General features: G+C 33.9%; 2 protein-coding genes across 2 annotated transcripts; one reads left to right on the forward strand and one right to left on the reverse strand.

Moving 5' to 3' along the window:
* The first annotated feature begins 1,781 nt into the window (after window positions 1-1,781).
* On the forward strand, window positions 1,782-24,417 carry LOC134242182 (Bardet-Biedl syndrome 1 protein-like). Its single transcript, XM_062724255.1, has 9 exons — window positions 1,782-1,860; window positions 2,026-2,090; window positions 2,512-2,675; window positions 12,741-12,912; window positions 13,301-13,459; window positions 20,106-20,239; window positions 21,926-22,060; window positions 22,197-22,283; window positions 24,262-24,417. The coding sequence occupies exons 1-9, from the start codon at window positions 1,784-1,786 to the stop codon at window positions 24,415-24,417; spliced, it is 1,149 nt and encodes a 382-aa protein (XP_062580239.1). The 5' UTR covers window positions 1,782-1,783.
* On the reverse strand, window positions 15,396-18,943 carry LOC134242155 (tripartite motif-containing protein 2-like). The gene is made up of 2 exons (XM_062724206.1): window positions 18,915-18,943; window positions 15,396-17,090 (listed from the first exon to the last, which is right to left on the reverse strand). The coding sequence occupies exon 2, from the start codon at window positions 17,076-17,078 to the stop codon at window positions 15,396-15,398; it is 1,683 nt and encodes a 560-aa protein (XP_062580190.1). The 5' UTR covers window positions 17,079-17,090; window positions 18,915-18,943.
* Window positions 24,418-25,274: the final 857 nt, after the last annotated feature.

Raw genomic sequence — 25,274 nt, forward strand, 5'->3', positions numbered from 1 at the left:
TTGCTCTAAAAGAAAACAGAGTGAAATCTTAACTTAATCCAAGCAATACTTATATTTTCACAAGCCAAGATAAATAAACTGAACATTTTATTTGCATATATTTTACCATTCAACAAGGCAGCAGTGATTATAATACTATTATCTTTAGATATTTAACCCGGGAATGCTTCTGTAGATTGACTGTTGTTTTAACATTTAAGAATTTTCACTCATACAGAAACTTCACGTATATATACCACTAAAGTGCTAAACTACACTATTATACCACAATTTCTTGAGGTACGGAATTGATAATCAGTAAGAAAAACATATTAGTGAATATATATATATATATATATATATATATATATATATATATATATATATATATATATATATATATATATATATATATATATATATATATATATATATATATATATATATGGTGTTAGGGGGCAATAACTGTTTGTTATCTTCACCTTTAATATCTCAAGATAGATCCTTGGACTAGTCTATACTGGAATATTATAAATGAATTTAGGGTAGCCATTTAATTCATTTCTTTGTTATACCATTGTGTATTTTTTTCAACCAGTACAATATGACATCCTTCGATCAACTTTAATTTTGCTACCTGTTCGTTCATAAACTACTTTTCATTCTCGAAGCGTTCGAATTGCAAGCTACTTAATATGCTGATATATGATATGATGATTACACAAATTCGTCAATTAATTATTACAAAATTGAAAACCAGAGTTGCACAAACATTTTTAATAAGTCTTTAGGGAGCATGTGCGCCTAGCCTTGCAAGGTTCTTTTTAGCCCTAATTGTTATTTTGGGGTCCACAATTTTTTTTTTCACTTCGTGAAATTGTTCTCATTTTTTAAAAATTGTTTTTATCTTTGAGTCGAATACCTTACTGTCCACAGTCTTTAATGAATAACATAACATAAACAGCGTTGTTTTTTTTTTATTTTTGAGAACTCTTAAAGTTAAGTAAATCAAGTGCCTAGAAAACAATTTTAGGTAGGAAAACAGTAAATTATATATGAGAGTTATTTTTTAATAGAAGCATGGTCAGGTTTTGGAAATGTTCGAGTAAAATTTCTTACCTGCCATGTGGATATGGTTGCAAACAGACAAAGTGATTAGAAGGCGAATGATTATTTGCAGCCCTGAGTTAAAAATCAGAAAAACTTTCTTGTTTTGCTTATGTTTTCTTTACTTTCTGCACACTGTTTACGTGAGGGTAATAAAACATTTTAGTCACTTTAGAATTAAAATCTTTTTTGCATTTTATTTTAACAAGTACAAATTAAACTATTTCAGGTCATTAAAAGATGAGTACGTCATTTATACCACTTTACCTACTCTCTTGCATAGCTGTCACTGGGGCACTTCGTGAAACAACATCAGACCACAAATTGTTGGCTAAACGAGGCTCTGTCAACCAGCAATGTATGTCATTACAGTTTCAGTTCAATTAAAAAACGTTCAAATAACATTTCATTTAGAGAAAACCTTCAATTCTTTCAGTGGATAAATTACTTCTGAAATTACTACGAGATTTGCTTTTCCCTTGATAAAAACTGGTTCAGTTGACATTTCAAAGTAAGTATTGGTTTGTTGTGCAGTTGGACAAATTATTAGCTTTCAAAAGTATCACAGTATATTCTGTATCCATAATCTTAATCCAATATCTAAATTACGAAAGGCTTTCAAAAAATGTCAATAAAGTCAGTCATTTTCAGTTTACATATAAAGAACATAAACGTGACCAAAACGAATCTCCAATTTATGAATAAAAATCCTCGGACTCTGCGATGTTCCCTTAAAGGAGCTGGACTCGTTGTGGGCTTCAAGGTCCACAAGTGGTAAGATAATTTTATAAATGTTGTAAATTAGACTTAAATTTCGATTTTGAAAATAAATATACAACAAAAATACAAAGTAGTAAAATTATCACCATGATTTTTTTTAAAAAATCAGCATTTGCTACTTTCACCTACATTGTACACTTTTGATTCTTTTTTTTTCAGGTCAATTAGTAGGGATGTCATTCTTGGCGCACGACATCTTGGATTTAGAGTTGATATCACGAAAGGTAATAATATGCAAGTCTGAAGTGCAGACAAAGGAGCACGAACACTATGAACCAATAATCAGGATAATGCTGTGGTCATAAACTGGTAGAAATGCATGTAAAAACGATGTATACGTTAAAACAGTACAACCCTAAGGTATTTAATACCTAAAAGAGAATGAATTGTATGTCCTTATTTTTTTACTTGTATAGGATCAGGAAAGCACATTTTACTATTAATTTGCTTTTTTAAAGTATCAAATTAATACAAAGGCAACATTCCGTAATTTTGAAAATGTTGACGCTTCAAACTCAGAAACAAATTTATTTAAACCTATGTTAATATATTTGGGGGGGGGGGGTGCTTCCTTGTAATCAAGCAAAGAGGTAGATCTGCGTAACTGTGTAACAAATCAAAGATTACATATTTGAGTATTTTTAGATGAAAGAAGTGGTTCCATAAAAACATCTGATTGCGAGAGTCACAAGCCTTCAATTACAGCAAGAATTATCCGGAAACCCTTCATTGATCTTATTGCTTGGATATTTAATCCTCTCCTGTCCATGGTTGAACATAAAGTGGAAAAGGAATGGCTGGTCCAAATAGTATTGTAAGTATTGTTCAATCTTGATTTTTTTTTCTGCTTTATACTTTATACTGGTTATGAAAAAGAAAGAAAAAATCATTAAGTTAGAAAAAAAATGCTCGTTAGAGATACAAATTAGCTTACATTTATTTTTGCCCCGCAATCGGTATAGTTGGCTATGCATAACCACCAAATTATGCTTTATGGTAAAATACTGGTAGCTTAATTCTCAATGCTTCAAGTACTACTTTCTGATGGATGAGTACGTGATGATATGACGTTCTAATTGTCTAATCTTAGATATGTTCAGTAAGTAAGTAATTGTTTAAAATGAATGAATATTAGGATTATGTTTTGTTTCTTCTTTTTTACTTATAGATTTGCAGAGAGGTGAAAAAATTAATCAAGAAAAAAGAAAGTGATATTAAAACTCTATTTGATGAATACCAAGGTAAGCGTTTAATCTAACGTACTGTTGCCTATTCCAAAATTATGAGGTGCTCACCATCAGCTTTATAAACTTTTTTAGAAGCTGCTAAAATAGAAAACACCAACTTTATAAGATCTATTATACATGTGAACCAATCAGATAGCTGGCAGAAGTTGAGAGAAATAAATGAAATAATAAAATTAATAATCAAAAAAGACATATTGGTCGTCATTCTTTTAAGTTAAATTATGAAGATAACGAACAATAGCCATTGAAAAAATACAAAATAAGAGTAGAACAAACCTCTGAAAACATCAGAGATGGGATCTGGTGCCATAAAGGAGTAAGCATCCCCTGTCGACCAGTCAAACCCCCTGTGTGCTCCTTGCGATAAAAGGTAGACAATTCAATGAAAAAATCTCAATCATAGATAGAGGAATTCTTAACTTATGACCGAAAAATCGCGGGTTGAAAAAACGTAAACTGTCACAAAGTACGAGGGGTGATCAAAAAGTTCGCAAACTAATTTAATAACTTCCATACAAGAAACAATATTTGGTTTTAATGTTAATTATATTTTTAATTAATCCTCCTCGATTTTAATGCACATTAACCACCGTTCTGCGCATGCGCGAATCACGTGATATTGGCGGTCACGTGACCCCCTCCGTAACGCTCTGTCACAAAAGTTAAAAGATTTTTCCGAGTTTTATATTTCTTTCCATGTGAGTTAATTTTTATGACAAGAACAGTGAATTTGTCAGAAATGATTATATCTCAGCAACAGAATGGGTGGATAATAACATCCTTTCCAAAAATTAGCATGACGACCATTAAAACACAGATCTTCTGTGTCAGAAGACTCCTTTATTCAAGGTGGATAGAGAATGGGTGCATCCTTTTTATCATATCTAATATGTTTAAAATGTAAAGTAAACGATATCTTAGGTATTCAATACTTATATCATTGTTCAAATATTCAACTGTTTTTCAAAGTGCTAATTGGAGGTCTTTGATAGCAAATTGCTTAATCAAAAATACATATCTTTTCAAACTTGCTTTCACTGGGCAAGATGAAAAGTATCATTTTTAACCATCAGCCTTCCTTCACTAAAACGATTAATCCAATCATTAATTGAATTTATAGGAACTCATTTATCTCAATAAACTGTGTACAAATTATTAAATGATACTGTAGAGGGATTTCTAAGATATTACAATAAATTGTACAGTCGTTTGTTGAACGAGTGCGACTGAGACAACCATTTTTCGTCGCAATTGACCTAAATAGTGACGTCATTTTCACATTGTGACGTCACAAACAAGGAGAGAAACTTTATTCAGCATATGCTATTTATAGACCTTGTGTATGGCTATGTGTGTACCGAATTTCATTCTAATCTGAATTGTGGTTTTGTAGATATAGAGATAGTTTGCGAACTTTTTGATCACCCCTTGTATGTTATATCGTATAGCTTAAATTGAAATTAGCTTCATTCTTTAATTATTTTTTTTCTTTATTGTTGCCAGCTATTTAAATGGCTCAAAATAGATCACATGATCAAGTATAAAAAGTGTTATAGGCTGTTTGTTTTTATTTTATGCTTCTAAAAAAATTAAAACCCATTGTTTCTTAGATTTATATGATATATTCGGCACAATCCCTAAATATATAGACACAAGAGAATGCATATCGACTAAGCACGAAAGGCTATAATTGTATAATTAATGTCTCCCTTCTGGTTTGAAAATGTTTTAATGTTAAAAGAATCCGATACAAAAAAATATTCAGTTCTTCAATTCTAAGTTAAAAAGTATGTTGTTTTTATAATATTTGAGATTCACGGCCAATGATTTATATTTTCTTGACATCATAATGAAATAAAAAAAGATAATGGACAATGAATGATCTAAAACAGTCCATAAAGATAAAAAATATCCATGAACAGGACATACACTGTAAAACACAGTGCGCAGGAAATTCCATTTTATTATGTATAGGTAGACATTATGTTTTGAACTATAAATAATATGAAACATAGTATCAAGTATTAGAGAATTTATAAAGTTTTGCAAAATCCATAGTCCCAATCTTCATGGTTTAAAAAGCAGTTTTTTTAATGAAGCTGAATTTGTGCAAAATTGTATGCGTGAAAAGAAGAAAGCATTACTGTGGCCTTTAACTCGACATTTAGATATATCGACGACATATTGTAAGTTAACAATGGTAATTTCCATTCCTATGTCGATACGATATATCCTGGTGAGCTTGGGATAAAAGATACCACAGAGTCTGACACATCTGTTTCATACTTGGATATTTTACTTGGAAAAGACGTTAATGCTAACCTAACAACCAAATTATATGATAAACGTAATGATTTTAACTTTTCTATCGTCAGGTTCCCTTATTTATGCAGCAATATACCTGCTTCACCTGCATACGAAGTTAATAAATCTCAGTTGATTCGATATGCGAGAGCATGCTCTACGTACATGTATGAACAATTTTTAAAACGAGGTAAATTACTGACAAACAATTTGATGAAACAAGAATATCAGCAGTCTCGTTTAAAATCATCATTTCGTACGTTCTACGGTCGAATCAATGATCTAGCTGTCAGCAAATACAATCTATCATCATTGATTCCGAAGCTGACTGACGTTTTTCATACTAATTGTTCGCCCATAATTTATATACTGAATTGACTACGGATTTTCCCTTTATTTCCCGATCATGACAAGGAGCACACGGCGGGTGTGACCGGTCAGCAGGGGATACTCACTCCTCCATGGCACCTGATCCAAACTCTGATGTTTTGGAGGTCCGTGTTTGCTCTGCTCCTATTTTGTAATATTTATGGATTTTGATATTGAATACTGTTCGTTATGTCTAAAGACATGGCTTAATAACATAAATTATTCCATATTATTATCACCAACAACATACAACAATAAACAACAAACTACTAGGTTATAAATTTGCAAGATGAAAGAATGTTTTGTATAGAAATCAAATAACTTTTATTTGTAAAATTGTGCTGCACTTTTGACGTTAAATACAGGCCGATTCTGTTATTGATAGATTCATGTTGTTTTTTATTTAAAATGTTCTTTGTGATTTTATTTTTTAAAAAGCAAAGGATAATCGATCACACACTTTTCGACAAAAACATCATATACTCGAAATTGATTACATGACCCATGTAACATTTTTCCATGTCTCTTTTATTGATATCTTGAAATAATATATATTTATTATATTTACTTGATTAAATATTCAAAATTTGAATAAATTGATATTAATTTTATAACTACTTGATTTTAGGGTGATTTACTGAATACATGACGTCCATGATATTAATTCCTTGTATGGTGGAATCAAATTGTGTTTGTAGAAATAAAATCTTAAGAAATAAATAAAATTGCATTTATAATATAATTTCACTGGGCAACAGCATTGTGTGTATTACTTCACAAAGCAATTCCCCTACAAGGATAAGATATTGGTCCTCCACAATAATTAAATACACATGATATATCTGATGTATGTATTTTTAGATTTTTGTTCTTTTAAGATATTTGTACTTAATGATGTTGTATATTAACATAATATTATTGATACTGTTGTGAGGTGTGTTGTATTTGTGTTGTTTCATCATGTAAGTGGTCAACATGTTCGGTCATTGTTTCTAGAACATTCCTGATATAAATTATTACTGTAAATAAATTATTTTTAAGTTTAAACTGTGTGATTGATCTTTGCTGTAATATCATGGCATATTAGGGTTATTTACTGGGATATAATTTCACTGGGACATTGTGTGCAGCAACGGACACTCTGATGTATGTATTTTTAAATTTTTGCTAAGTTTGTACTTAATGATTTGTATATTACTGTAAATAAATTATTGTTAAGTTTAAACTGTGTGATTGATCTTTGCTGGCATTTAGGGTTATTCTGACCCATAACAGAATTGGGGGCTCGTCCGGGATAAAGAATTTCTTGCACTTTTGCAGTTTATTGTCAAAATTTTGTTTATTGAATTATTAAATTTGACTATAAGCCAGCAAAAATCAACATGGTATTTTCGGTCACAGACTTTCTTAGTTCACCAAGTGTTCAGGTTTTTGATACGTTAAAAAAGGATGACTTGATCGCGTTAGGTTTGCATCTTGGGTTAGAGGTTAAATCTTCACAGAGAAAGCAAGACATTAGAATAAAGGTTGCAAACAAACTAGTTGAAGAAAACATCTTTGGAAAATATGATCTTCCAGATTATACACTTAAATCAGAATCTTATAATATGTCAGAATTTCAGTATCAAGTAGAGTTGGAAAAAATGAGATTTGAAGAACGAGAGCGTGAACGGAAATTTGAATTAGACAAATTAGAAAGAGAAAGAGAAGAGCGAGAAAGAGAAAGACAAGAGCGAGAAAGAGAGCGTGAAATGAACTTTGAATTAGAGAAATTAAAATTACAGAACCAACCAGGACCGTCAGTTGTCAAAACTGAATTTGACGCAGCAAAAAATATCAGATTAGTTCCAAAATTTCAAGAAAAATCTGTAGACAAATATTTTCCCCAATTCGAAAAAGTCGCAGAGAATCTTAAATGGCCACGAAATGTTTGGTCAACGATGTTACAAAGTGTACTGGTTGGCAAAGCAGCTGAGGTATACTCTGCACTAGGGGTAGCTGAAAGTTTAGACTATGAGAAGGTCAAAGCAGCAATATTAAAAGCATATGAATTAGTACCTGAAGCGTATAGACAAAAGTTCAGAAAGTATAGAAAGTTTGATAATCAAACATTTGTTGAATTTTCACGAGAGAAAGAAGATTTATTCGATCACTGGTTTAGATCTAAGAAACTTGATAAAACTTTTGCTAATTTGCGCCAAGTCATCCTGGTAGAAGAGTTTAAGGAATGTGTTCCTCAAGATTTGAAAACACATTTAGAAGATAAGAATGTGAAAACTCTTGAAGAGGCAGCAGTCATATCTGATACTTATGCTCTGTCTCATAAAAAGAATTTTGTATCAAGATCTCAGACTAGCAGTAATTCTACCAATTCAGACACATATAAAAAGAGTGGTTCAGGGTCTCAGTCTTTCACAAGTTCCCAGTCTCCATCCCAAGGTGGTTCTAAGTCCGGTCCAGGACGTTTTGAAGGATCCTCTGGAATAGGGTCGCTTCCTACTTGTAGTTATTGTAAGAAAAAAGGTCATCTGATCAGTGAATGCTTTAAAATTAAGAGAAAAAATGACTTTGATAAAACTCAACCACATGCTTGTGCGGCAGTTAGAGGTGATAGAGAAGCCTTAGTTTCGATTTGTTCTGACACTCCTGATGTCCAGGGTTCACAGTCCAGTTCTATTGATTCTATGGAGGATTATAAGCCCTTTATGTCTCAGGGATTTGTTTCACTCGGTGACTCTAGCGAAATAAAACCTGTCCAGATTTTGAGAGATACTGGTGCTGCACAGACGTTATTGTTAGAGGGCGTGCTTCCTTTGTCTGAGCAGACTTCTACTGGTGGGTCAGTTTTATTACAGGGTGTGGAGCTAGGCGTCATTGATGTTCCCCTGCATAGAATTAGTTTGAAGTCAGATTTAGTTACTGGACCTGTTATCGTAGGTGTTCGACCTACTCTTCCCGTTCCAGGCATTTCTTTGTTGTTAGGCAACGATTTAGCTGGTGGGAAGGTTGTACCTGATCCTATAGTTTGTGAGAAAATCACTTCCAATGTCATGTGCGATGATGAAGATGATGACATTTATCCAGCCTGTGCTGTTACTAGAGCGATGGCCAGAAGACGAGAAATGGAGGCAGACCATACTCAAGCCTTTGACGAGACAGATTCCTCTGTTGATATTGATTTGAATGACACTTTCTTATCTGACCTTGATGGCACTCAAACAAGCATGGAACCACACAATATCAAGAAGCAAGAGAAGAAAGAACTTTTACCAAAATTTGGTGGTGAGGATGATGAGTTGCATCCACTAGTTAACCAAGGCAAGGACATCCTCAGCCGAGAACGTTTACTCTCTGAACAACATAAAGACCCAGATATCCTTCAACTTAGTAAGAGGGCACTTCCACCAGAAGAGGCTACTAAAGTTGGAGAATGCTTCTATATAAAAGATGGCATCCTTATGCGAAAATGGCGACCACCTGACGCTTCTCCAGATGAAGTGTGGCGTGTTGTTCACCAGATAGTGGTCCCAGCTGCTTATCGTCGAGATGTGATGAGTTTAGCTCACGATACACCTATGGCAGGTCATTTAGGTGTCAATAAGACTTATAATAGGATTTTGAGTCATTTTTATTGGCCTAAGCTAAGGAAGGATGTTTCTGAGTTTTGTAAGTCGTGTCATGTCTGTCAGATGGTAGGTAAACCGAATCAGAAGATACCATCCGCCCCTCTCCAACCAATTCCAGCTTTTGAAGAACCGTTTAGTCGAGTGTTGGTGGATTGTGTAGGACCTTTGCCTAGGACCAGATCTGGGAACCAGTATTTACTTACCATTATGTGTACATCCACTCGATTCCCTGAAGCCATACCTCTTAGGAATATAAAGGCAAAGAGCATAGTTAAGGCCCTAACCAAGTTCTTCAGTTTTGTAGGAGCACCAAAGGCAATTCAGTCGGATCAAGGCTCAAATTTTATGTCGGGGTTGTTCCAGCAAGTCATGCATGAGTTGGGTATAAGGCAATATAGATCAACTGCTTATCATCCTGAGTCCCAGGGGGCGCTAGAACGTTTTCACCAGACCTTAAAAACAATGCTGAAGACCTATTGTTATCAGTATGAGAAAGACTGGGATGATGGGGTTCATCTTGTACTATTTGCTGCACAAGAAGCAGTCCAGGAGTCTCTTGGGTTCAGTCCTTTTGAATTGGTGTTTGGTCATACAGTTAGAGGTCCTTTGAAATTGTTGAAGGAAAAGTGGCTGACTGAGACTAGTGATCTTAATCTTTTAGATTATGTGTCTGATTTCAAAGAAAAACTTTACAATGCTTGTAAATTAGCACAAGAAAATTTGAAGAATTCTCAGATGAAAATGAAAATGTGGTATGACAAAGATGCCAGAAATAGGGTGTTTAAGCCAGGTGATAAGGTTCTTGTATTTTTACCTATTCCTGGTCATCCTTTACAGGCCAGATTTCATGGCCCTTATGAAATTGAAAGCAAGATTAGTGATGTAAACTATGTAGTTAAGACACCAGGTCGACGTAAAGAGAAACGGGTTTGTCACATTAACATGTTAAAAGAGTATTTTGAAAGGTGTGACCGAAATTCTGTAAAACCAGTTTCCACTTTAGCCAACGCTAAGACTGTTCAAAATTGTATTGAGAGTGATACGAGTGTAGAGATGAATGAGAAAGATTGTAATCAGAGTGTCCGCTTGAAAAAACTCAGAAATTTTGGCGGATTTTGATGCCAAACTTGGACATTTGAACATTCACCAAAAAGAACAAGTTAAAAACTTGATGAATGAGTATCATCAAATCTTCTCGGATGTTCCAAAGAAAACTAATGCAGCTTGTCATGATGTTATAGTTGGCGACGCTCTGCCTATCAAACAACATCCGTACCGTCTGAATCCAATAAAATTGCAGTACCTAAGAAGGGAAGTGCAGTACATGTTGGACAATGACATTGTTGAACCTAGTAAAAGTGATTGGAGCTCACCGTGTATTCTTGTACCAAAACAGGACGGTTCGTACCGATTATGTACAGACTTTAGAAAGGTGAATTATGTTACCAAAACTGATTCATATCCAATACCTAGAATTGATGACTGTATTGACAGCATTGGAAAAGCCAAATTTGTCAGTAAATTTGACCTGTTGAAAGGCTACTGGCAAGTGCCGTTAACAGAAAGAGCAAAAGAAATATCTGCTTTTGCTACACCAGATGGACTTTACCAGTATAAAGTAATGCCTTTTGGCATGAAAAACGCACCGGCTACATTCCAAAGGATGATTCACTCCCTTCTTCAAGACCTTGAGGGATGCGAGGCCTACATTGATGATGTCATCATATACAGTGACACATGGGACGAACATCTCCGAATCATGCGTGCTTTATTTGACATTTTAGCTAAAGCAAACTTAACTGTGAACCTTGAGAAGAGCGAATTTTGTCATGCCTATGTAGAGTATTTAGGTCATAAAGTAGGTCAAGGTTATGTTACACCCATAATGGCTAAAGTGGAAGCTATTGCAAAGTTCCCGATTCCTACAAACAAGAAAGAGTTAATGAGGTTTTTGGGCATGGCTGGGTTTTACAGAAAATTTTGTCCAAATTTTTCCTCAGTAGTTAGTCCACTTACAAATCTTTTACAAAAGAGGGTTAACTTTGAATGGACAAAGGACTGTGAAAAATCCTTTCATAAAATCAAATCTGTCCTTATGAGCAACCCAGTTCTGTCAACTCCAGATTTTTCTAAGCAATTTAAGCTTACTGTTGATGCTAGTGATGTTGGAATCGGGGCAGCTTTGTTTCAAGAACATAGTGATAATGTAGATAGAGTTGTTTCTTATTTTTCAAAGAAACTTACAAAATGTCAACAAAACTATTCCACCATTGAAAAGGAATGCCTTGCTTTGTTGTTAGCCTTACAGCATTTTGATGTTTATTTGAATGTTACTTTGCATCCAATTCTTGTATATACGGATCACAACCCCCTGACATTTTTGCATAAATTGTCAAACAAGAATCAAAGACTGACTAGATGGAGTTTGCTGTTACAAGAATACAACATAACAATTAAGCATATCAAGGGCAAAGACAATGTTATTGCAGATGCCTTGTCCAGAGTATCATAAACAAATTAGATTTTTGTATTAATGTACATATGTTTTACAATTTAAGTTTTTCATTGACATTCAAACTTTTTAAGGGGGGAGGTGTTGTGAGGTGTGTTGTATTTGTGTTGTTTCATCATGTCTATTATTAGTAACATTAAGTTTCTTGAACATTCCAGAGTGGTCAACATGTTCGGTCATTGTTTCTAGAACATTCCTGAACTTTGTGTATGTCCAGAACTTTCCAGTAATATCATGTACTTACAATTTCTAGAATATTCTAGATTTATAATACTGTATAAATACCCTGTCAATTCGATGCATAAAAGATTGTCGTATAAGCATCATTGAGGTATTACTGGGATATAATTTCACTGGGACATTGTGTGCAGCAACGGACACTCTGATGTATGTATTTTTAGATTTTTGCTAAGTTTGTACTTAATGATTTGTATATTACTGTAAATAAATTATTGTTAAGTTTAAACTGTGTGATTGATCTTTGCTGGCATTTAGGGTTATTCTGACCCATAACAATACATATTTATAAATACATTTTTTAACGTGAAAGTTTTTATACAAATTTAAATTTTAGATGGAAGAAGGATATGTTTTAAAAATAAAAGGACCATTTTGTAGAGCCCCCCCCCCCGCCCTTCCTGAAAATGAAATTCTTTTAAAAAAGGTGCTTTACACTTAGCCATATATACTATCTTATTCCTTGAAACATGACACACAAAATGGTATATAGGTTATGACCCAGCATGTAATCCCCAGCCCTAAAACTGGAAATAGTTAAAAATCCACTGGAGAGTATGACGACTATGGAGGTGATAGACTACAAGACTAAAGGACTTTAAGGCGGTGATAGTGGCCCTCAATAACTGTCAGGTCCACATCTACAAGGAGAAGTACCTCGTCAACGTCATCAAGACGGACGACGTCGTCACCGGGCTCAAGTTCGGACAGTTTGGCCGGGAGGAGGGAACTCCCATAATGACCCTGAAAGGTACATAGCTTTTAAGAATCAAAGCTGTGTTTGTATTAGCACGTGTAATGAGTGGGGCAAAATAACCATTTGCACTGCAAGCTCCTATGGCAACACTGTAAAAAGTTCACTCTTAAAAAAAACTCATCCTGCTTTTATTAAAATAACTTTAGATTAAAAATGTATTTACTAAAGTGTCCAATATAATAAATACAACAGTACCGAGTCAAGAGGTACATCATTAAATATTTTGATTTAGTATTAATTTTTCTCTTAATGAGACTTCACTCATCAGGCTAGCTTCTTAAAATGTTCCATGGAATGTTAACTCTGCTTGAAAAACATAACATTCATTTTTTTCTGTTCTGACGTCAAGTTTTGACTTTTTTGTTTGACTCTATTCCTGTAGGTGGAGGATTGATGATTAAGATTCTGAAGAGGAATGCCACGTTTGAGGAGAAGGATTTGTCTGGAGGTCCCCCCGCCGCTCAGAACTCTCGCCTCAACGTCCCGAAGAAAACCAAGCTGTTTGTGGACCAGACCATGAGGGAGAGAGACAGTGCTGTCAGTATGTATCACTCAGAATAAAGGACCATGAGGGAGAGAGAGAGTGCTGTCAGTATGTATCACTCAGAATAAAAGACCATGAGGGAGAGAGAGAGCACTCAGTAACAGGGTAAACACCAAATTTTCCCATCACATAATTTTGAGAAGATAGACATTTACTATTTATAAGCAAAACAAATTATTCAAAGTCATTTTCATTTATATTCCTTATGACAAAACTTTTTTGGAGGGTACTCACATTTTTGTCATCATAACCTTGACCTTGGAGTTTGATCTACCGGTATAGAATTTAAACATTGACCATAACTTTTTAACAGTTTTTAGTAGGCTTTTCATTTTTTCATTTGTGTGTATTTCATGACAAGACCTTTCTTTGAGTACCAAAAATGTATAACTTGAATTTCTGGTTTGACCTTTTTTTGAAAAAAAAACACTTTAATTTTGGCCATAACTTTTGAACATTTGTTGGTAGGGGTTCTAAATTACATTTGTGTTGTCTATAATCCTTGTGACAAGGACTTTCTTTGGGTTTCAGCATTTTTGACTCTGATTGAGTTTAACATAAATGTACTTTTGATAAATATGCCAGATGTGGCATCAATGTTTTACAAACATGTCAGTGGTTTGTCTTTTATTATCAGTAAACTTTAAGATACTTTACTTCTGGACACAGTGTTGCATATGTGTGCTTGAAATATGATTGCAATTGCTAGTTAAATTTAAGGAATTCTTTTATACTGGAAACACATTAAGACTTCTATAGTATTATCTCTTATTACATTGGTTTTATCAACCTTAATGATTTTGAATTCTTCCTTCATCTTCCATGTTTACAAATTTGAAGTATTTGTTTATTTAGTATCACATGTTGGAACACAAAGATTGAAACTGTGATATAAAATCCCATGGTCCTCCATAAAACCTAGACTAATTAGTCTATTATCAGTGAAACCAGAGGGGACTTTACCTTTCCTCTGAAGCTGTCTGTCTGTCCCACTTAAATTGGTGTTTGCACCTTTTCACTAAATGCTTGCGATATTGAGCTGATGTTTGATAAGTGAGTTTATCCTGATGAGTTACATTTTCATTTTGCTTCATTGATTTTGACAGCACACTGTATTATTACAACCGTTCAATTTTAAAGGGTTTTCAGCATTTTTTCCCACATGCTTGCAAATATTGAGCCGATTTCTGGTATGTGATTTTACCTTGATGACTTATGTATCAAGTGTGCATTTTGTTCCACTTCAAATATTATTTTTGGAATTATGGCATTTTTCAATTTTAATTGGGAACTAGATTACACCTGCTGTTATGGGACTTGTATTGCTAAGGCAATACTGTGAGAGTGTTTGTTTCTTACATGTACTTAACTATCTACGTTCTTCATTTATTGTGACAGTTTAAACTTACATAAATATTTCTCTTGTCAACATTGACATCACGTACTGTATCCTGCAACTACCCCTTGCATTGACCTAATAAAGGTAACCTAATAAACCAAAGCTTTATCCGGTCACTGCCCTAATAAAGCCTCGTGCATGTATTCCGACGCTCTAAAAGCATTGTGACGTCATATATATTGCAATGTTTACGCCATGGCGTCATAGTTATCACTGCAGAGATGTGCCTAAATATGTCAAAAAATAGCTAGTTTTGGATGTTCAAATGTATAGAATATGTTGCAGGATAAACAAAATACATGGAAACTCACAGTCTTGAAATATTAGTGATATTTGGGGCTCGGGTCGAAAACGTAAGAGGGCTCGGCAAGCCTCGCCCTCTATCACGTTTTCTTACCCTCGCCCAAATATCGCTTATATTTCAAGACAGTAACCATGTATTTTAAATAAATACACCTGGGTGTCTTCAAGATTTTCATGTACTGTTTGATTGTTAGAATCTCAGTAAAAAGTTTTATCCATAGTTATACTTTTTCATTGCAAAAGTTTTATTTTTTTCACTTTCCCTTCGTGATTTTCAGCAACAAACAGATTGTCATTTGTATCTGTACAAAGTCCTATTGGATTATTTAATCCACAGTTTATGTAACGGAGGAACTGTCCATCCTGGTCTATGATGTGAACACAGTCATCGTTACGATCAGCTGTAAGGATGTGACTCTGACTGTTTGTGGTGATTCCTCGTGGATAGAATGGTAGGTTCTTTGGAGTAGGAGTATGTCCGGTGTACCTGAATCTCAGTTTCCCAGCCTGATTGACCACCACTACTACTTTAGCTCCAAAGTCAGACACACAGATATCCAGGTTCCTGTTCTCAGTTATGTAATCAGAATTAAATGAATAAAGAGGTTTATCTTGATCATCAAACTGAATGGTTTGTTTCTCTGTGGAGCCAGAGTAACAGACAACTTTTGTTTGTTTGTTATCATCACTGATCATGATAACCAGAAGGTCACCAGAGGAGGTACTGCAGACACCGCGAGGTTTCCAGTTCTGTAATCTGATCACCTCCTCTATCTTCTCATTCTTCACAATGTTCACAGTTCTATCTCTGTAATCAGTATAAACTAGATCTCCACTTTTTGTCACTGCTATGTCAGATGGTTCGTACCTTGACTTGGTTCGGATTGACTTGAGTGGTGATCCCTGATTGATGCTGTAGAGTTTCATGGTGCTGCCATTTCCACTCGCCCAGATTTCTTCATCACTCACACAGGCCACATTGTAAAGTTGTCCATACCCAGTGTCTGTGGTGGAGGCAGTCTCTGGTTCATCAAGCAGCTGTTTGACTGGAGGAGAGGATCCAGCTTCTGGTGATTTCTGTGTTGTCTTCATGCTGTAGCCATGTTTATCTGAAGTTAATGAACTTGATGATAAGATTCCAAACAGATTACTTATATCTCCTCCTTGGATTCTGCCTTGTGTAAATTTTGGTAAAGATGGAAGAATTTTTTCAGGTAGATTTTTATATCTTTCTATATTAACAGATTTTAAATTAAAAAGCTTTGAAACTTCATTAGACTCTACAACAGTACAGGATGTATTGATTTCATCCTTGATGCCAGACATTGTCTTGTTTATTTCATCCAGTTGTTTCTGTAGAGTTTGTAACTGTGTGTTTTTCATCTCATCAACTTCAGCTTTAAGTTTCTGGACAAGTTTGTCAATTTCTCTGTGCCAGTCCTCTCCATGTTTTGTTATGGCTGTTGAGAGATCTCCATATTCTTTTTCTAACTGACTCATTCTGTTTTGTACATCAGAGGCAATGTCCTGGTAGGTGGGATAAATTGTCTCACGTAATTCACTTTGTTCTTTGATAATTTTATCCTTTTTTTCATTTACAACATTTAAGATGTCAGAAAATTTATGACCCAGATGTTGATCAGAAGTAAGGCACTCTGAACAAACAGAAAGTTCACATTGTTTACAGTACAATATACATTGATTGTAATGCAAAATACATGAAGGGTAGAGAGGGGTGGATTTCCTGGCCTGAAATTTGACGACTTTGTGGTCCTTGGATTCATCAGAAATCATGTGTTCTCCTACACAAGCTGTACACAGGTTGACAAGACATGTATCACAGTGCATCTGTACCACAGCGGTCTCACACAGGTCACATCGCATCACATCCTGGGCACTGGTACGAGGGTCCATGATTTAATAAACCTAGCATGGAAAAAAAAAAGGCATTTCATAAAACATTTTGATATCACTTCAATAAAATAAACAGTGCCAAAAAAAATTACCAGTGATCAATAATTTCTCATTTCTCAGGCATTGCTGCATCAGGACAAAATCTACCGCATGAATCATTGAAAAGGGAAATGACTCAAATTTCTAGTTTTCAAAGTTAAAAAAAATTTAATTACATGTATTCACCTTTTCACAGGTGCTTAGATATATTTTCTTATAAGTAAACAATATATTTCTTGTTAATTTATAGTATTTAATGCATTAAATTTAAAATAAATGTTTGGAATAAAAATTGTAAATCTTGAATACATATTTTATTTAATGAGAACAAAAATTTAGAATAAGTTGATATCATCAATGTTGCCTGCATGGCGCAGTGGTTAGAACGTCTTACTCCAGAGTTGCAAAGTAACGAGTAAACCCTTACATCGCGGGTTCAAATTTCACTGTGAGACATGGAGACCGCTCCTTTGGATGAGACTGCATATAAAGAGCTTTATTCGGTAATAATCAATATTTGCCCCCCAAATCAAACTTTGATGGAGATATATTTAATGAAGTTCGTAAACAGGGGAGTATATGCTGACTTCAAAGCACTGAATATTTTCATAAGTAATGACGCCATATGTACGTAATGACGTCACAAACATGACGTAAATTTCAGTTTTTTATGAATTTTACAGAAGAATGTACATATTTCGTCGATATTTTGAGTAAAAGTCAGGATCAATGTTTTGATATAATGTGTAGAATGATGATATAAATGAAATATGTTAATACTGTTCCTGAACAAACTTGCGCTCTATAAATTTTAAAGCTAAAATTGCTGAAATTTTGTTCATTTTGTCCTCTTTCTGAAAAAGGATATAAAATTGGACTGGTTTGTGACTTCATAAAAACAAAAATTGTGAATACACTGCTTTGACACTATGATATTTTCTGTAAATTTATATTTCTCATACGATTTATTTAAGTCAGCACATTTCAGGAAGATTTCAAAATTTGACTTTTTTGGGGGCAAATATATGCAATATACCGCATTTAGTTCTTTAATAGAGGTCCCTTGTCACAGTAGGTGCTGGCTGGCATGAAAAAGATCCCTCACTGCTCAATACGGCCCTGCATGAGTGTCGAAAATTTGTAGCTCTCCATCGGCAAGTGGAGGCATTTCTATAAGAGTGAAAAATTCTTGAAAGGGACGTAAACATACAAAATCAATCAGATGAGTCTTTTTGTTTGAACGTCTGACATGAAGAAAAAGGTATAACACCACCCCAAAAAAAAAAGAACTTTCCTGTCGCAAATGTATGAAGGGTGTTTAAAATTTTTGCCAAACTAATTTAATAATTTCCATTAAAAAAAACCAAATCAGGTTTTAGTGTTTTCTTCTGAAAAGTAAACTTCTCTTTTTATATTACATGTATACAATATATGTATACATGCCTCTGTTCCACCCAGAGTGGAGACAGTCACATGATATGCTCCATTATAGCATACTCGTCACATCATCTCAAAGATTTTCCAATGTCCTACCCGGCATTTTTTCTCAAATATGTTATTTTGATAATAAGAATAATCCACGCATTCCAAAGTACTGAAACACAAGTCCCTGAGACAAGTCAATTTTTTTAGCTTTAAATAATCCTTCTTTATGGGTATACAATTCACATTAATATTAATTTGTAGACTAGTACATGAAGTTACAATGCATAATCATTTTTATTCAGTTTATATATTTAAAAATTATCTTATTGTTATAAACAAGATTTATCAAATAAATTCATCCATGAATATTACCTGCAGATTATAATGGCACCTGTCTTGTCAAATGCTTGTACAATGTCTATCTCTGATCTGTACAGGTATCACATGATCCACCTACCTGTGTTATCTACCTTTCTGGTATTTTACTTCCTGGTCTACTTGCACTGAGGATTTAAATTAGCACTCCTTTTCTTACTTGGCTGTATTCTTATTCATTGTTATTATAAACTACTAGTATCAAGATTACTTCTCTTAAGTACATATATTTTTTAGTTGAAAATTGATAATTAAAAGTGAACATTCAATATAATTTATTTTTAAAACTTATTAAAGTAGCCAGCTGCCTTGTTCATATAATTTACGTACTGAATTGATTAATGAAAATTTATTAGAAGGTCATTTCCCAAGGAATATACCTGTGATGTAAGAGCTCTTATAGTTATAACTGTTCAAAAGTAACTGCCAAGGTTTTTTTTTTAACAAGAGGGTTAAACTCTAAGGCCAAGGTCGAAAGGTCAAAAATAGTTATACCAATTGAAAGGTCTCGTCACCATGAATACACATATGAAGTATGAAAGCCCTAACCACCAACAGTTCAAAAGTTATGTCAAAGTTTACTGGTTAAGGTTTGGTATTTTTTGTAAAAGAAGACCAAACTCCAAGGTCAAGAAATAATATTTGGTGGTACCAAAAAAAGGGCCTTGTCACGTGGAATACAAGGTCTGTGAAATATGAAAGCCATACCTAGTCCAAAATTATAGACAAGCTTAGTTAAAGTTTTTGTAGACAAACACAAATAGATAAACAGACAGATGTACAAAACAAAAACTCATCTACCCACAATTTCTCCATTACTGGGGCATAGTAAGACACCTATGGAGAAACCTTCCTCATGTAGTACAAAATAAAGTTTCTCTAAATCATGTTTGCATCTAGAAAGGAATGTAACATGAAAGGACTTGCTTTTAATTTTCAAAAAATCAAATATTAATTGCTTTTGAAAAACAAGATGACCATATACTTTGTAATGTTACTTTATTAAAATAAATTCCATTTATAGTGAAAATTCGAATTTCTTTGATCATGGCACAGTTGGGGGGGGGGGGGGGTTAGTTTGACATAATCTCAATGAAAAATAACAAAATTGTCTTTTGGATTGTATAAATAATTAAATATATGCATTATGTGCTACAAAATGTGATCTTTATCATCAATCTTTGTCAGCCATGCACAGGACATTCCAGAGGGATTTGTATCTACTGAGGTTGAACACACTGAGGGAGTACGCCAAGTCTCTAGACAACAGCATGAATCCCATCTCATCTGATCCCACGGAGCCTCTCAAACTCAATGCTCAGGTCTGTATTGTGTTATAGTACAAGTGATCTCATCTGATTCCACCGAGCCACTCAAACTCAATGCTCAGGTATGTATTGTGTTATAGTACAAGTGATCTCATCTGATTCCACCAATCCTCTCAAACTCAATGCTCAGGTCTGTATTGTGTTATAGTACAAATGACACCAACACACTCAAACTCAATGCTCAGGTCTGTATTGTGTTATAGTACAAATGACACCAACACACTCAAACTCAATGCTCAGGTCTGTATTGTGTTATAGTACAAGTGACACCGAGACACTCAAACTCAATGCTCAGGTGTGTATTGTGTTATAGTACAAGTGACACAGAGCCACTCAAACTCAATGCTCAGGTCTGTATTGTGTTATAGTACAAGTGAGACCGAGCTACTCAAACTCAATGCTAAGGTCTGTTTTGTGTTATAGTACAAATGACACCAACACACTCAAACTCAATGCTCAGGTCTGTATTGTGTTAAAGTACAAATGACACCAACACACTCAAACTCAATGCTCAGGTCTGTATTGTGTTATAGTACAAATGACACCGAGTCATTCAAACTCAATACTCAGGTCTGTATTTGTGTTATAGTACAAATGACACCAACACACTCAAACTCAATGCTCAGGTCTGTATTGTGTTATAGTACAAATGACACCAACACACTCAAACTCAATGCTCAGGTCAGTATTTGTGTTATAGTACAAATGACACCAACACACTCAAACTCAATGCTCAGGTCAGTATTTGTGTTATAGTACAAGTGACACCAAGACACTCAAACTCAATGCTCAGGTCAGTATTGTACATAGTCGTATATACATGTATTATACAGCATTGCTATTGGACTGAAGGTCGAAGGTACAATGCATAGCTGCATGGTTTTAATTCTGAATGATTCCTGCAATTGTCAGGTTTTTCTGTCCTTAAACCACAAAAGTAGATCTATTATTTCCAAATATCCCGTATATTGAATTCTGTTCTTTAAATTATCCTTACTTTTAAATTAATTATAAAGAAAAATTATTCTGAGACTAGTAAAGGGATTAGTAAAATATAATGCAAATAATTCTAAATAATAAATAGAGGATATTCAATGTTTTGTCGTTGAATATGGAATTTATTTCACGAGTGGGACAGGATTTTTGATATTTTCACGGATGCGAAGCACGAGTGAAAATATAAAAAAAAATCCTGTCTCACGAGTGAAATAAATTCCATATTCAATGACAAAACATTGAATTTTCTATTTATTACATTTAAAAAAAAATCTTTGATTTTTCCTTAGCCTAGAGCTGTCTTTTTGTAAGAGTCATAGATTCGTGACGTCATAGTTGAGCGGTTGAGACGTCATAGCTAAGTGAGGTGAAAACATTGTAAACATGGATTTAGTAACATATTTTTGGTAATTTTGACAGGTTTATTCGCTGTCAGAATGGTTTATTTATTTCCATCTATCTTATATTAGATCAAGGAAGATTTTTTTACAGCAATCTTCGTTATGGGAAGGGAAATCGAGAGTTTTCCCGCACTTATGATATTCGTCACACTGTGACAGGATATCATTTTGATATCCTTTCACACTGTGACAGGATATCATTTTTATTCCATGAATAAATTACAGTATTTCACGGGTAAAAATGTAATAAATGCTTATATTTGAATGAACATGTTGCTTTCAGGTACAAGGAATCGGTCCTACCTTCAAACTGACAGTCAATCTACAGAACACGTCCCTCAGTCAGCCCTCCACCAGTTTACTGATTACATTCTTATACGATGAGAAACTGTACTCCTTCAAAAAATCCTTCATTGAGGTCTGTATTCTCCTATAATTTTCATTTCAAACTAAGATCTTAATAAGAAATTATATTTTTTGTTGTAAAATTACAATGTATGATCAGATGAAATCTAAACATTTTTTTATACTAAACGTCTTTCACTGTTTATCAGGTGCCTTTGCTGGTTCCCGGCCTGAACTATGCCTTTGAGACGTTTGTTGAATGTTTGAGTGACAAGGGGGTCTCAGACAATATCAAGGTATGAAAACTGAAATTTATTAAGATTTGTAAAGCAAATTATATGTACATAGAGCATACAGTGGGTGTTACCAATCAACAGATCTAAAGGATGCTTACTTCTAAATGGCACCTGATCCCACCTGTTATGTATTAAGCGGTCTCTGTTTGCTCTGCTCCCACTTCGTATTGTTGTCAATGGACTTGACAGTACTGTTTGTTATCTTCATATCTCATTGTATTTTCATCTTTCTGTTTAAAATTTAAATGTTCATGAGTCATGTTGTTTTAACATGTTTAAAAAATCAATTCATAATTAGACTGCTACTTTAAATTTTAGAATTCAAACTTTTTACATGTTACATGTAACTCTAAACAATTGCAAATAACCTTGAACCAGCCACATTTATAACCTGTTTTGGTCAGGCGTTTGTTTTAAAGGAAGGTTCTCAGGTCCCTATAATCACAGGGGTAATTAGCATGCCCTGCACTGATGTGGAACCTGTGTCTAAAGTCTGCATCAAGAACGAGGATCTCTTTGAATAAACAGTAAAGACTGCATAACATAACAGCATGTCAATAGAAATAACAATGTAACTTAGATACCGGAGACTTGCGTGTAGTGTTGAAAGTAACATTAGGAATACTACATTTTTTAATATTTCGCAGAATAGGTAAAAAAAGACAAAGAATTAAAATTAATTAGTAAAAAATGATCAAAACAAGATGTGTTTGTGAAACACTATGCGCCCGGCGGCAACCATTTTTTTTTAAAAATAGCTATTTTTAGCATATATGTCACAGTCAAGGTCATTGACCTTGGTATCATTTGAAAGAAATTGATTAGAAAAGTATGGATACCAAATATGAAGTCTCTACATCTCTTGTGGTTCAAAAGTTATGGCAAAGGTACGAAAAAACTATTTTTAGCATGAAGGTCACATTCAAGGTCACAAGGTCATTGACCTTGGTGTAATTTGAAAGAGATTAATTAGTGGAGTATGCATACTAAATATGCAGTCTCTATTTTCTATGGTTCGAAAGTTATGGCAAAGGTACGAAAAAACTATTTTTAGGATAGAGGTCAAAGTGAAGGTCACAAGGTCATTGACTTTCATGTCATTTGAAAGGGCTTTAACTAGTGGAGTATGCAAGCCAAATACGAAGTCTCTATCATTCATGGTTCAAAAGTTATGGCAAAGGTTAAAGTTTGCAGATAATTAGTTATTTTTAGCATACAGGTCACAGTCAAGGTCAAAAGGCCATTGACCTTGGTGTCATTTGAAAGAGCTTACTTAGTGGAGTATGTATACCAAATATGAAGTTTCTATCTTTCATGGTTCAAAAGTTATAGTGAAGGTTAAAGTTTGCAGACAAACAGACAAACAAACAAACAAACAGACAAACAGACAGACAGGACAAAAACAATATACGCCCCGGATCTATCGATCCGGGCGCATAATTAAAGGTACTGAGAGAGTGCATGCAGATCTCTGCCAGACCTAGTAAACTCTGAATTCCTAGAAATAATATTTATTTACCTAAACAGATGTGTGTTCTAATCTATGCAAAAAAAAAAAAAATTAAATTAACATTTTCATTCTTGAGGAAACCTTTTCTAAAGTTCTTCCTTATTCTTGAAAGAAGTGTTACATGAACTTCTATTAATGTTTAAATAACTTATTGGAATCTTAACTGGAATTATTGAAAAGCTGCTAAGTTACAGTTTTAGGGGTTTGTTGCAGTAAATTTGTTGTGTATTAAGCAAATGTCCGTAGGCAGGCAGTATATTAATTTAATTTGTTAGATAGCTTACAGTTCTCCTAAAGATCGGATGATCCCCCCAAAAAATCTGCAAAATCATATGAGTTTTTGGGGGGTATTTAGTTAAGTAGGAAAAAGTTTATTTTTCATTGCTTTCAGTTACTGTTACTCAAGTGTAAGATGAATCATTTCTTTGTGTGTTTGTTAGTAACTAATACATTTTTGTATTATAACAGGTGTTTGTTCTAAAGGATGGGAAGAGTGTTCCTATTATTACAGGCGTCATCAGCATGCCTGTCAGTGAGGGATTGGTTGTGGTCTGGGGTCAACAAAGGTCAACTAAGGTCATACATCTACTCCCGCACCAAGATTATTTTTCCTTTATGATGTGAATTTTTGTCAGTGATGTATTTTGTGAATTGTAAAATTGAATTTTTATTCCATGATGGAAATATTAATTAACATTCTGTGCAATGATAAAATATTGAGATACTTAATTTGTAATATTTATTGTTTTAAAGGTGAATGTAATCTTACCTTATTGAATTGAGTGGAGACAAATGATTTTTGTTGGCTTTTTTATAGTTTTTTTTCAGTATTCCGTCCATATTTTTTTTTTGTTACTCTATTGTGCAACAAAAAATAAATAAATAAGAAGTCAGTAAAGATTGTTCATATTTTGCATTCATTTTGTAAAATAGATTTGATACACTATTTTCCTTTGCTAATTAAAATTAAAATTTAACATTTATTTCTTGTCCATTTTATGTGTATGTTAAATAAGTCTGACTCATGCATCAAGTCTCAACATAGCCTGAAAAATAAAGGACCTAGCTGGCTCCTGACCTTAAAATTTAGCTGAAAACAAAAGTTTTAAGATCTAGTTCGACTTGCAAGAATTGTGGGCATGAACTTAACAAACACACATGAATGATATAATTTCTGAAACTTTTTCCGTTTGTGTTTTCAGATGCATCAAAAAGAAGCATAAAGGATGATATATTCAAATAAAAAATTTGTAAATCCAATGTTCTAGATCACCGGATCAATTTAAAATTGTTTGTTTTTAGAGACATTAAGAGATCTTAGTACTCAATTAATATTTTAGTATCAACTTGAAACAAGTTAAATTAAAATATGGAAAAAAAAACAAACGGTAATTTAACTCAAAAGTCTAATGAAACAATACAAATCGGTGGCAGAGCAATAACGAACCTCTAAAACATCAAAGATGGGATCAGGTGGCATG

The sequence above is a fragment of the Saccostrea cucullata genome, unplaced genomic scaffold (assembly GCF_032062105.1).
Source record: "Saccostrea cucullata isolate Sc308-1 unplaced genomic scaffold, CSIRO_AGI_Scuc_v1 ctg5895, whole genome shotgun sequence".
Lineage (NCBI taxonomy): Eukaryota > Metazoa > Mollusca > Bivalvia > Ostreida > Ostreidae > Saccostrea > Saccostrea cuccullata.

Excerpts from the sequence above, each read along its gene's own strand:
- LOC134242182 (XM_062724255.1), top strand. The coding sequence starts at position 1,784 with ATGAATAAAAATCCTCGGACTCTGCGATGTTCCCTTAAAGGAGCTGGA. Across the intron at positions 2,091-2,511 it reads TAGAGTTGATATCACGAAAG|ATGAAAGAAGTGGTTCCATA; the intron begins GTAATAATATGC and ends GAGTATTTTTAG. Across the intron at positions 20,240-21,925 it reads CTCTCAAACTCAATGCTCAG|GTACAAGGAATCGGTCCTAC; the intron begins GTCTGTATTGTG and ends TGTTGCTTTCAG.
- LOC134242155 (XM_062724206.1), bottom strand. The coding sequence starts at position 17,078 with ATGGACCCTCGTACCAGTGCCCAGGATGTGATGCGATGTGACCTGTGT.